Raw genomic sequence first — 14,300 nt, 5'->3', positions numbered from 1 at the left:
TGAGAAACTGCCAAACTGTTTTCCAAAGGACCTGCACCATTGTGCATTCTCATCAACAATGTGTAAAGGTTCTTGTTTTTCCTTGTCCTTGTCAACAATTGTAGTCTGTCTTTTTTATTATAGACGTTATTGTGAGGGTGAAGTGGTAGCTCATTGTGATTTTTATTTGCATTTGTCTAATGACTGATGTTGAGCATCTTTTCATTTGCTGATTGGCCTTTTGTGTATCTTTGAAGAAATGCAGATTAAGATCCTTTTTTCAGTTTTAAAATTGGCTATTTGTCTTTTATTGTTGAGTTGTAAGAGTTCTCTGTCTCATGTATATGTATATATATAAGGATTCTGTGTGTGTGTGTGTATATATATATATGTATAGGGGTTACAAGTCCCTGGTGAGATGTATGATTTGCAAGTATATTCTCCCATTCTGTGTGTTCTTTTCACTTTCTTGATAGTGTCCTTTGAAGTACAAAGTTGTGTTTTTATGTTTTTTGCTTTTTAAAATAGAGATGGGGTCTCGCTATGTTGCGCAGGCTGATCTCGAACTCCTGAGTTTAAGCAGTCCTCCCACCTTGGCCTCCCAAAGTGCTGGGATTACAGGTTTGAGCCACCACACCCAGCCAAAGTTTTTAGTTTTGAAATTTTTCAGTTTTTTTTTCACATTGCATGTGATTTCAGCTTTATATCTAAGAAGCCATTGCCTACTCCAAAGTCTTGAAAATTTATGCCTATGTTTCTGAGAGTTTTATAGTTTTAGCTTTTACATTTAAGGTCTTTGATCCATTTTGAGTTAATTTTTGTACATGGTTTGAGGTAGAGGTTCATTTTCATTCTTTCACATGTGGATATCCAGTTGTCCCAGTACCATTTGTGAAAAACCTATTCTTTCCCCATTCAATTGCCTTGTCACCCTTGTCAAAAATCAATTGCTCGTGAATGTATGGGGTTTATTTCTGGATTCTCAGTTCTATTCCATGGATGTATATATCTCTCGTTATGCAAGCTTAATGCCTGTCTCAATTATTGTAGCTTTCAGTTTTGAAATTTGCAAGTGTGAGTCCTACAACTTCTTTTTCAGGATTATTTTGGCTATTATGGGTTCTCACATTTCCATGGGTTTTAGGATCAGCTTGTCAATTTCTGCAAAAAACAATGCCAACTAGAATTTTGATGGGCATCATTTGGGAAGTATTGCCATCTTAGAGTTAACAGTATTAACTCTTCTACTTCATGAATACAAGACATCTTTACACTTATACTAGGGTATCTTTATAGGTCTTCTTTGCTTTCTTTCAATGATGTTTTGTGGTTTTTAGTGTAAAAGTCTTGGACTTTTAAATTTATTCCTAAGTATTTTATTATTTTTAATGCTGTTGTAATGGAATTGTTCTCTTAATTCCATTTTTTGGAGTGCTTTTTGCTAGTGGATAGGAATATAACTGATTTTTTTTGTACTGATCTTGTATCCTGCATCCCTGCCAAATGTCTTTATTAGCATGAATAAATTTTTGTGGATTACTTAGAATTTTCTGTGTAAATGATCATGTCTCTGCAAAAAGATGTAAGTGTGGCTAGAACCTCTAGTGCAGTGTTGAATAGAAGTGCTGACAGGAGACATCCTTGTCTTTTTTCTGATCCTAAGGGGGAGAACTTCTTGTCTTTCACTAGTAAGTATGATGTTAGCTCTGATTTTTTTCATAGATACCCTTTATCAGATTGAGAAAGTTTACCTCTGTTCTTAGTTTGAGTGTTTTTATCATGAAAGGATACTCAGTTTTGTCAAGTGCTTTTTCTGTGGAGATTGAAATGATTGTGTGGTTTGTTCTTTGTTCTATTAAGTAGTGTATTACATTGCTTTTTCTACATCAAACCAACCTTGCATTCTTGGGATAAGTCTCAATTTTTTTATGGTTTATGCTGTTTTGTTGAGGATTTTTACATTGATGTTCATAAAGTATGTTTATTGGTCTGTAGTTTCTTGTGACGTTTTAGTTTTAGTATCGGGATGACACTGGCCTTATAGAATGAGTAGGGAATTTCCCTCTCTTTCTGTATTTTGGAAGAGTTTTTGAAAGATTGGTATTCTTTCAGTGTTTGGTAGAACACAACAGTGAAGACTTCCGGGCCTGAACTTGTCTTTATGGGAAGATTTTTGATTACTAGTTAAATCTCTATTTGTTATTTATTCAGATTTATGGCTAGATATTTATAAATATAAATAATAGGCCAGGCACAGTGGCTTACGCTTGTAATCCTAGCACTTTGGGAAGCCGAGGCAGGTGGATCACCTGAGGTCAAGAGTTTGAGACTAGAGTGGCCAACATGGCAAAACTCCATCTCCACTAAAAATACAAAAATCAGCCAGGCACAGTGGTATGTGCCTGTAATCCCAGCTACTTGGGAGGCTGAGGCGGGAGAATCACTTGAATCCGGGAGACAGAGGTTGCAGTGAGCTGAGATTGTGCCATTGCACTCTAGCCTGGGCGACAGATCAATACTCTGTCAAATAATAATGATAAAATAAATAAATATAAATAATACATTTGCTATCTATTCAAATTGTCCATTTCTTCCTGAGCTGTGTCAATAGTTTGTATTTTTATTGGAATTTGTCCGTTTCATTTAGGTTATCTAATTATTACACACAATTGATCATAGTATTCCCTAATAATCCTTTTTATTTTTGTAAGATTGGTAGTGATGGTCCCCACTTTCATTCCTGGTTTTATAAATTTGAGTCTTCTTTTTTTTTTTTCTTGGTCAATATAGCTAAATATTTATCAATTTTGTTAATCTTTCTAAAGAACCAATTTTTTATTTCATTGGTTTTCTCCATTTTTCTATTCTGTATTTCATTAGTTACACTCTAGGCTTTATTATAATTTCCTTCCTTCTGCTTGCTTTGGTGTTATTTTGCTCCTGTTTTTCTAGTTTCTAAAGGTGGAAGTTTTGGTTATTCATTTGAGACATTTTATAACTGTAAATTTTACTCTCAGCACTGCTTTGTCTGTATCTTACAAGTTTTTCGTGTTTTGTTTTCATTTTCATTGATCTCAAAGTATTTTCTAGTTTCCATTTGGATTTTTTCCATTGGTTAATAGGAGTGGGTTGTTTTAATTGCCACATACTTGTGAATTTCCCATGTTTTCTCTTAATCATTTAAATTTCATTCTGTTGTGATTGGAAACATACTTTGTATGATTTCAAGTGTACATCTATTGAGATTCATTTTATGGCCTAACATAGGGTCTATCCTGGAGAATGTTCCATGTGTACTTGAGAAAAGTGTGCATTCTGCTGCTGTTCAATGTTCTACAGATGGCTATTAGGTTTAGTTGGTTTGTAGTGTTGTACAAGCTTGTCTTTCCTTGTTAATCTGGTAATTGTTAGGTCCATTGTTGAAAGTGGAGTATTGAAGTCTCCAATTATTGTTGAATTGTCTATTTCTCCCTTCAGTTCTATCAGTTTTGCTTCGTGTATTTTGGAGCTCTGTTGAGTACATATATGTTTTTAATTATTATATCTTTTTTGTTTATTAACCTTATATCATTAAAAAATCTTCTATTTTGTCTCTTGTAACAATTTTTGTTTTAAAATATATTTTGTTTGAAGTTAGTATAACCATCCCAACTCTCTTTTTGTTTTTGTTTTCATAGTGTATCTTTCCAGACTTTTAATTTAAACCTTTGTGCCTTTCAGTCTAAAATATGTCTCTTTATAGCATATAGTTAGAATTTAAAACCATTCTGCCAATGTCCACCTTTTAATTGGAATGTCAGATCAATTACATTTAATGTAATTACTATTAATGTAATTAACAGTAATTTTGGTTTATGTTTGCCGTTTTGTCTTCAATATATGTCATATCATTTTTTATTATTTCTTCATTATTACTGTCTTTTGTTAAAATGATACTTTGTATTACATTGTTTTAATTTTGTTCTTGTTTTCGTTACTGTATTTCTTTGAGTTTTTTAAGTGATTATCCTGGGGATTACAATTAACACCTTAATTTAATATCTAGTTCAGATTAATACCAATTTACTTTAAATAATATACAATGGCTTTTCTCCTAAATAGGCCTTTGCCCCTCCCCACCCATCCTTTGTGCTGTTATTGTCATATAATGTACATTTTTGTACATTATGGACCTGTCTACAGAGATGTATAATTATTTTATGCAATTGTCTTTTAAATCAGATAGGACACAAAAAGAGTTACAAACAAAAAATATACTCATATTATCCTTTATACTTACTTTTGTAATTACTTTTCCTGGTACTGTTTATTTCTTCACATGGATTCAATGTATTGTCTAGTATCCTTTTGTTTCAGCCTGAAGGATTCCCTTTGGTATTTCTTGATAGCACATATCTACCAGTGATGATCTCTCTCAGTTTTTGCTTATCAGGAAATGTCTTAATTTCTCCGTCATTTTTGAAGGATAGTTTTGCTGGTTGTAGAATTCTTGTTGATAGTCTTTTTCTTTCAGCACTTTGGAATATGTTACCTCACTGCCTTCCAGCCTCCATGATTTTGGATGAGAAATCAGCTGTTACAATCTTATTGAATATTGCACATATGTGATGAGTCATTTCTCTTTCTGTTTCTCAGACTGTATAATTTCAATTGACCTGTCTTCACTATCACTGATTCTTTTCTTTCACATGCTCAAATATGCTGTTGAACCCCTCTAGTGAAATTTTCATTTCATTTATTGTACTTCTCAACTCCAGAATTTTAACTTAGTTATCTTATATAATGTCTATCATGTTTTTTCACCTTTGCTAAATCTTGATGCATATCATTTTTATTGCCATATCTTTTATTGTTGTATCATTTAAAATTTTCTATTTTGAGACATCCTCATACTTTAGTTCTTTAGTGTTTGTTTACAGAGTCTGAGTTTATTGACTCACGTATAGTTTATTGACTGATTTTTCCTTGCCTGTGTATGGCCAATACTTTTTTGTTTCTTTCCATATCTTGTTATTTTTGTAGAAAACTAGACATTTAAAATAATATATTTTGACAGCCCTGGAGATCAGATACTGCCCTCTCCCCAAGGTTGTTTCTCTTATTGTTTTGTAATTTTTTTTTTTTTTTTTTGGAGTTCTTTTTTTGGAGTTAAGTTTGAGTTATTTGTTGTGTGTGGTCTCTGAAGTCTCTGCTCATTTAGCTTAGTGGTCAGCTAATGACTGGACTGAGATTTCGTCAAATAAGTGGAATCAGTAAGTTTCCCAGTCTTTGCCAGGGGACTCTGTGTGTGTATAGGAGAAGTGTTTAAGAGAATATCTTCAACTGTCAGCCAGGCAGTTGACAACTGTACCTTAACCTTTAGGTCCTGCTGGCATAGAGCAATTAGAGGTGAGAGCTTAGGGTCTTCTCATGTCTTTCCTGAGCATGACCCTGGGCATGAGTATGGCCTTTCAGATTCCCAGGAGATAGCTGAGTTTTTCAAAGCTCCTATGGCTATCTCATTCCCTAGACCTTCCTGTTAAGTTTTTTTGTTGTCCAGTGCCTGCTGCAGCCCTCAAATTAATCAGTTACTGCTAATTGTTTTTGACGGATGTTTCCAGGGATGGGGGTGGGATGCAAGACTTTTGTACTGGGGAGCTCAGAGTCAGGTCAAATAAATACAGTCTTCCCAGCGGCTACCAGGCTGCTGGTTTCACTCTGATTGCATATTTATTGGAGGGAGGGGGAGCAGGATAGGAACAAGTTAAAATGCTTACTGTTCTTTTAGGGATTCAGTTGTTTTACTTTAATAAATGTTCCCCAGATTGCTGCATGCCTTTAGTTAATTTCCAGAATTCTGTCAAAGTTGATTCTTCATGATTTTTGTGACACCACCCCCCACCCCCCCCCTTTTTTTTTTTTTTTTTCTTTTTGTGCTTTGATAGAGGAGACACTTTTGCAAGTTCTTTCTCTCCTATTTTTGCTGATGTCACTCCTGCTGTTCTTTTTGAGAAGACAACGTTTATTACAATTCCTCTTCCTTTTATGTGACCAGTTTTAGGTGTCTACTTTTGTTTAACTGGAGTTTTTAACTTTTTTTTTTTTTTTTTTAAAGCTGTGTTCTGAAATTTCAGTGATGTGACTTGGTGTAGGCCTTTTCTTATTTATTGGGCTATGGTCTTTGAACTTCCCATGATTTTCTTGGTATTTTCCTTTTCAGTGTGTGTTTAGTCTCTTTCTGATAGTCATATAAGGAGGATGTTGGGCTTCATGACATCATTCCCTGTTTTTTATCTTTTTTTCTCCTGTTTTTCATCGCTTCAACTTTTTATTCTATTCTGTGAGATTTCCTTGACTTCAAATTCCCAGCCCTTCTATTGAACTCTTATTTCTATTATCTTACAAATTTCCAAGAATTCTTATTTTTAGAATTAATCCCTTTTTAGAATTCTGCTCTAGTTTTATTTTATTGCTCTGAGGATATTATCTTTTTTTTTTTTTAAACTAATTTGCCTCTGCACCCTGCATTGTCCATTTCCTGAGTTTCTTTTTGTCTGTTTCTCTCCTGGTTGTTCATTTTAAAGGGCTAGGCACAAATAAGTCAATAAATGGCAATGCCATCTCTTTGCTGTAAAAACAGTATGAATGTATCACTTTTTTTTTTTTTTTTTAAGCTCAGATGCTAATGTGTCTATTTTTTGGTTATTTACGTGTCAGCTACTTGCCCATTAAGGTTTACATAGTCAAGAAAAGACCCACTGGTCTTCTGGTTTGGGGCTTAAGTTGTGCTGCAGCATGTTCTTTCTTGTACCTTTTTCTGTTTCTATTAGAAGTGCTTTATTTACCATTTTGATCTGCAGCTGATTTCTATTGCTAATATCTGTCATTGCATGGATCAAGGTTTACTGAGTTCTTAGACTCTCAGAAGAGATTGCTTCTGTGCTGGTGGATGGGCTTCGCTTAGGTAATCTGTCTTTATGATGTAAAGAAAAATTCATAATGACCCGCAATCCCACTCCTACGACTATACCTCAAAGGATTGAGACTATTTAGGCAAAAACTTACACACAAATACTCATAGTGGCACTATTCACAATAGTATATAGGTAGAAACAACCCAAATATCTATCAGCTAATGAACGGATAAACAAAATGTGGTGTGTCTATATAGTGGAATATTATTTGGCCACAAAGCACTGAAATACTCATATATGCTACAAACTGGTTGTTATAACATTGAAGACATTATGCTAAGTGAAAGAAGCCAATCAAAAAAGGCCATATATTATATGATTTTATTTACGTGAAATGTCTAGAATAGGCAAATATATAGGGACAGAAAGTAGATGAGTGGTTGCCTAGGGATATGGCCACTAAAGGAGCCAGGGTTTCTTTTGGAGGTGATGAATATATTCTAAAATTGACTGTGGTAATGGTTGCACATATCTATGACTATATTAAAAATCATTCAATTATATACTTTAAGTGCATAAATTATATGGTATGTAAATTATTTTTATCTTTTTTGAGATGGAGTCTCCCTCTGTTGCCCAGGCTGGAGTGCAGTGGCGTGATCTCAGCTTGCTGCAAGCCTCCCAGGTTCAAGCGATTCTCCTACCTCAGCCTCCCTAGTAGCTGGGACTACAGGCGCCTGCCACCACACCCAACTAATTCTTGTATTTTTAGTAGCGATGGGGTTTTGCCATGTTGGCCAGGCTGGTCTTGAGCTGCTGACCTCAAGTGATCTGTCTGCCTCCGCCTCCCAAAGTGCTGGGATTACAGGCATCAGCCATTGCGTCCAGTCTGCTATGTAAATTATATCTGAATAAAGCTGTTTAAAATAAAATAGGCTTGTATCGGTCTCAAAAAGACTGTTCTAGAAGCCTGCTATGTTAATTATGTTTGAATAAAGCTGTTTAAAATAAAATACAGAGGCTTGTAAAGGTCTCAAAAAGACTGTTCTAGAAGTGCTGTCTGTATTAGGCTCTGCCTTCACCTGTTGTTTCTCCCCTCACATCCAAGGTCACATGAAGGAATCTCCTCTTGCAGTCTGTCTTTACATGTTAAATTCTTGCTTTTTCTTCATTCGAGCTTTTATCCCCATTACTTACCCTAGACTTTCAGAATCAAGGCTTGGTTTTTTTTCTTTCCCATTTTTTTCTTAGCTTATTCAAATTATTGACATTTTTTACCTTTTATCCTTCTGCTAAAAACCTATACAAAAGTTGTTGTTTCTGTCTTTCAGCCCTAGCTGCTCTTTCAATTCTGTGTTTAATATATAATCTATAAATAACCTATGTGTTATAGCCACATGTCTTTTTTTTTTTTTTTTTATAGATGGAGTCTTACTCTGTCACCCAGGCTGGAGTGCAGTGACAGAATCTCGGCTCACTGCGACCTCTCTTTCCCAGGTTCAAGCAATTCTCCTGTCTCAGCCTCCTGAGTAGCAGGGATTTACAGGTGTGTGCCACCACACCTGACTAATTTTTGTATTTTTAGTAGAGACGGAGTTTCACCATGTTGGCCAGGCTGGTCTTGAACTCCTGACCTCAAGTGATCTGCCTGCCTGCAAGTGCTGGGATTACAGGTGTGAGCCACAGTGCCCGGCCTACATGTCATTTAAATTAAAATGTAAATGTCTTGGTTCATTTACTGTTGATGATTTTACAAACTTAACAGTGAAAACGCTGTTGGCTAAGAAACTTTAGGAACTCTGGGTAAATACACGGTTGGTTGAATGTCTTGGCTTTAGAGCTGTCATCTAGTCAGTAGTGGTTCATTTCGTCTGGGCCTGGAATTCACATGAATTAACCTAGCGAGCCTAGTGTTACTAGGAACAGGAAGTTAGGGACGGCAGCTCTTGGTTAGATGACATTGACATGTGGTGATTTTGTGTGCTGAAGAGAAAACTTTAAAAATAATTGGCGAACTTCTCTTCCTTGGCCTTCCTGTTGACATTACTTACCTCATTATCTTAATAGGGTTTCATGTTAGTTTTCACATCTCTCTTTCAATACATTTGTCATCAAAGGTACCATTCTTCTTGCCTTGAATATATACAGACTTAATGTCTGTCTCTACCATTATTCCCTCCCTTCCTTTTCCTGAAGAACTTGGATCCTTCAATAATCTATTACTGCTCTTTTGGAAACTCTTTCGCCTACTTTAAAATCCACTGGCTCCAGTTTATTGTGTTGTTGACTGCAAAGCAAAGTACTACTTTGACTGTAGTTTCTAACTCTATTCCTGTGGCTGAGTTTGCCCCTTTACCTCTAGCAAGATGATGCTTCTCACATCCTCTCTGTCCTGTCTGCTTAACCCCTGTTATTTTCCCATGCAGCCTGAGGCTGGAAATGGCTTCTTATTTTGTACTTGCCAGGTTGTTGTTACAGTCTCCCTGGCCAAAAGGTTAAGGAAAACCAGGAAATATTTACTCAAGTCTACCTTTTTATCTCAATATCTATTCTAATATGTTCTTTACTCCCTTCATGTATTTATAGAATGCGCATACTTCTTATTCATGTTACTAGCAAATGTGCAGCAGAGCATATCATAAAAGGATGAATAATTAACAAATTGTTGAATTTCTCAAAATACCCAGAGCTCTTTATTCATCTTACTAAAATAAATTGCTTTACAGGGCCAAGAGCAATTTCAAGCATCATACTACATAAAAGTTTTTTTTTTCTTTTTTTTTCTTTTTAACTGAGAGTCTCACTGTGTCACCCAGGCTAGAGTACAGTGGCACAACCTTGACTCACTGCAGCCTCCTCCTGCATTCAAGAGATTCTTGTGCCTCAGCCTCCCAAGTAGCTGAGATTACAGGCATGCACCATGATGCCTGGATAATTTTGTGTTTTCAGTCGAGACAGGGTTTTGCCATGTTGGCCAGGCTGGTCTTGAACTCCTGACCTCAAGTGATTCACCCGCCTTGGCCTCCCAAAGTGCTGGGTTTATAGGTGTAAGCCACCACACCCAGCCACAAGTTCCTAATAAAGTCCTTGTATACTTTGATAGTGTAATTACTTAATTTTAGATGTATTAGAGGCAGATTTTTTTTTTTTTTTTTTTTTTTTTTGAGACGGAGTCTCGCTGTGTCGCCTGGGCTGGAGTGCAGTGGCCGGATCTCAGCTCACTGCAAACTCCGCCTCCCAGGTTTACGCCATTCTCCTGCCTCAGCCTCCCGAGTAGCTGGGACTACAGGCGCCCGCCACCTCGCCCGGCTAGTTTTTTCTATTTTTTAGTAGAGACGGGGTTTCACCGTGTTAGCCATGATGGTCTCGATCTCCTGACCTCGTGATCCGCCCGTCTCGGCCTCCCAAAGTGCTGGGATTACAGGCTTGAGCCACCGCGCCCGGCCAGAGGCAGATTTTTAAATGGGATTTCAAGGCAGATTTTTTAGTTATAAAAATCAAAATATCTCCATAATTACCATTATAAAGGTAATATATACATACTGTAAAAAATTTTTAAATATATAAAAACTTTAACTGTAAGCCATTCAGTCTACTAACTTTTAATACATATTACTCAGTACTATTTTATATATACATGAATTAAAAGCAGATTTGTGTATGACAACTATATTGTTATAGGCAGTAAAATCATTTCAGATTCTGTGACAAAGGAAAATGGCTATAGTAGATGAGAATATAAGCTGGATACTAGCTAGGAAAATAAGTCCATGTTAACTTTGAAGGAAAACAAAAATTATACGTAAATAAATTACTAAATTTGATTTGCCATACTGTTTATTTGAGTTGAAAAATGATACAAAAATGTAAAGACCTTACATGCCTTACAAACACATCAGAAAGTGTTCTGGGGTTCTAGGCTGTAAAATTGCTTGTAGATGCAAACACAAAGTAACGGCTCTGTTTTTTTGTACCTGAAAATGAAAATTATACTGTTTTTTTCCTGTTAAAGTAATTGTGAAGAAAATTCAGAAACTGAAAACCCCAAACAAGAAGAGAAAATTACTCATTCTACAGACAATAAAATTATGTTCCATTTCAGACCTTTTTATAATAGAATTTTTACAAAGTATTGTAAATGCTTCTTTGTAACTGGTTTTGTTTTTTTTTTTTTCCTGCTTAATATCTCTTAAGCCAGTATATAGAGTTCTGTATAATATCTAATTAATGATTAACAATATCCTATTTTAGAATGTACTTTCTTTTACTTAACTAATCCCCTATTTAGGTTGTTTAGTTTTAGGTATTCTGCATAGAGCTATGATGGATGTTCTCATACATGCTTTGCATGCTTTTCTGCTTATTAGGATAAATTTCTGGAAGTGACATTGTGTGACAGGTACATGCTTTTTTTTTTTTTTTTAATAGAGGCAGGATTTTATTCTGTCACCCAGGTTGGAGTACAGTGGTGAGATCATAGCTCACTACAGCCTCGAAGTCCTGGGCTCAAGTGATCCTCCTGCTTCAGCCTCCCAAATAGTTGGGATTACAGGCATGCACTACCACATCTGGCTAATTTTAAAGTTTTTTTGTTTTTGTTTTGTTTTGTTTTGTTTGTAGAGATGGAGTCTCACTATATTGCACAGGCTGGTCTGGAACTGCTGGGCCCAAGTGATCCCCCTGTTATGGCCTCCCAAAGTGTTGGGATTATATGTGTGAGCCACCACACCCAGCCAATATATGCATTTTTTCTTTTTTTTTTTTTTTTCTTTTAATTTAGAGACTGGCTCACTCTGTCACCCAGGCTGGAGTGCAGTGGTGCAATCATAGCTCACTATAGCCTCCACCTCCAGGGCTCAAGTGACCCTCCTTCCTCAGCCTCCCAAGTAGCTGGGATCACAATTGTATGCCACCATGCCCAGCTAATTTTGGAAAATTTTTTGTAGCGATGGGGTCTTAACTCTGATCTCAGGTGTGCAGGCTGATCTCAAACTCCTGGCTTCAAGTGATTCTCTTGTCTCAGTCTCCCAAAGTGCTGAGATTACAAGCATAAATCACCATGCCCAGCCTAATACCTGCATTTTTATTATTTTTATTTTATTTATTTTATTTATTTATTTTGAGAAGGAGTCTTGCTCTGTAGCCCAGGCTAGAGTACAGTGGTGCGATCTTGGCTCACTGTGACCTCCATCTCCTGCATTCAAGCAATTCTTCTGCCTCAGCCTCCCAAGTAGCTGGGACTACAGGCATGTGCCACCACACCTGGCTAATTGTTATATTTTTAGTAGAGATGGGATTTCGCTCTGTCAGCCAAACTGGTCTTCAACTCCTGACTTCAAGTGATTCACCTGCCTCAGCCTCCCAAAGCACAGGTGTGCATGTTTGATTCTAGTCACCACGCTGCCCACCAGAAAGGAATAACAAATTATAGTTACATACAAGATAGGGTTAACTTGTGTCCAGTTCTGTGCTATAATGCACTGTTAATGAGACTCCTGGCAATATACAAAGCCACAGCAGTATTATGATGGAGTTTATGTATTAGAGTTTCACATATTAGAGGAGTTGGGTTGGGTTCAGCAGCGAGGGAAATGCTTATATTGGCAACTTGGATTGTGTTGTATTCATTTTCAAAAGCAGCGCTCAGGCCAAGTGTGATGGTTCATGCCTGTGATCCCAGCACTTTGGGAGGCCGAGGCAAGTGGATCATGAGGTCAGAAAATCAAGACCATCCTGGCTAACATGGTGAAACCCTGTCTCTACTAAAAAAAAAACAAAAAAAAATTAGGCGGGCGTGGTGGCAGGTGACTGTAGTCCCAGCTACTTGGGAGGCTGAGGCAGGAGAATGGCACGAACCGTAGTGAGCCGAGATCGCGCCACCGCACTCCAGCCTGGGTGACAGAGCGAGGCTCCATCTCAAAAAATAAAAAAATAAAAACAACGCAGCACTCTCCTACCAGCAGTTAACTTGTGATGCTATGAGTATGTGTTGATATTTTGCTGTTTTGAGGACTCGGGCATAGAGCATGATCCTTTTCTTTTCTTAGATGAGTGACCGAGGAGGTGGTGTTCCTTTGAGGAAAATTGACAGACTCTTCAACTACATGTATTCAACTGCACCGAGACCTCGTGTTGAGACTTCCCGCGCGGTGCCCCTGGTATGTTAGCAAGAAATAGTGAAGTGTGTTTCTGTCAATGGCCTTCCATATGCTCTAGCTGCCAAATAAGTAAGTTAAGCCATCATGTAGGGTACTCCATAAGGAAGAAGGAAGCTCTTAGAAATGCACACTTTCCCCTACATTTAAACAACCTTCAGAACACTTTTTTTTTCCAACTGAAATGGGCACGAGACAGAGATCTGCAGTTCTTGTTACAACGTTTGATCATGATATAGCGGTAGTTTTCCTGTGTAAAACCATTTTTCAAAATGTGGTTAACCACATTATTTCTAATATGGGGAATAAATTACTGGTTTTAGCAGTATTTGGTCAACACTGAATTACTTTTTAGTGTTTACTTTTTTCTCAAGTATTTGTCATTAGAATGATCTCATATCCTAGACTGAAAAATAAGACTAAAATTCTAATCTGTTCAATCACCAACCTGAAGGCTTAAATTATAATTTGTTTGATGGTGTTTTTATTAATCTTAGTTCCACCTATTTTCAGGTTTAATAGGATCAACTTTTGAATTGATTCCATCCTTATGTTTATGTTCTAACTCCCCCACAGAAAGTATGTTGTCAAAATTTTGTCTGTAACTCTAGAAGAGCTCTATTCTTCTTGACTTGGAAACTTCTCTGACATTTCCAGTAGAATTATGCTGTAACATGATGGGATATAGTACAAGATAGATCTATTTTAGACCCCTTCCTAGGAAGTTACTAGAACTTTATTCTGATAGTTTTGTGTCCGGAATTGGTGGGTTCTTGGTCTCACTGACTTTAAGAGTGAAGCCACAGACCCTCGTGGTGAGTGTTACAGTTCTTAAAGATGTTGTGTCCAGGGGTTGTTTCTTCAGATGTTCAGATGTGTCTGGAGTTTCTTCCTCCCGGTGGGTTCGTGGTCTCACTGGCTTTAGCAGTGAAGCTGCAGACCTTCGTGGTGGATGTTACAGCTCATAAAGGCTGTGCGTCTGGAGTTGTTTGTTCTCCTGGTGGGTTCATGGTCTCGCTGGCTTCAGGAGTGAAGCTGCATACCTGTGCAGTAAGTGTTACAGCTCATAAAGGCAGTGCGGACCCGGAGAGTGAACAGCAGCAAGATTTATTGTGAAGAGCAAAGAACAAAGCTTCCATAGCGTGGAAGGGGACCCAAGTAGGTTGCTGTTGCTGGCTTGGGTGGCCTGCTTTTATTCCCTTATTTGGCCCCACCCACATCCTGCCGATTGGTCCATTTTACAGAGAGCTAATTGGTCCCTTTTACAGAGAGC

At 37.1% G+C, this 14,300-nt stretch overlaps 1 protein-coding gene across 7 annotated transcripts in view; it reads left to right on the top strand.

Annotated features, from left to right (window-relative positions):
- The window catches only part of PDK1 (pyruvate dehydrogenase kinase 1), an 84,019-nt gene that overhangs the window by 17,035 nt on the left and 52,684 nt on the right, over nt 1–14,300 (top strand). For all 7 annotated transcript variants that reach the window (XR_004441702.1, XR_004441701.1, XR_004441703.1 and 4 more), the window contains one exon: nt 12,920–13,030. Coding sequence is in view for 4 of the 7 variants with exons in the window: in XM_033231122.1 (XP_033087013.1) it covers nt 12,920–13,030 (111 nt within the window). In the remaining 3 variants the exon portion in view is untranslated. The remainder of the gene's footprint in view (nt 1–12,919; nt 13,031–14,300) is intronic.

This window comes from Trachypithecus francoisi, unplaced genomic scaffold, assembly GCF_009764315.1.
Source record: "Trachypithecus francoisi isolate TF-2019V2 unplaced genomic scaffold, Tfra_2.0 Lachesis_group13, whole genome shotgun sequence".
NCBI classification, from domain to species: Eukaryota; Metazoa; Chordata; class Mammalia; order Primates; family Cercopithecidae; genus Trachypithecus; species Trachypithecus francoisi.
The sequence above is the reverse complement of the archived record's forward strand: the minus strand, read 5'-3'. Positions and strand labels throughout refer to the sequence as shown.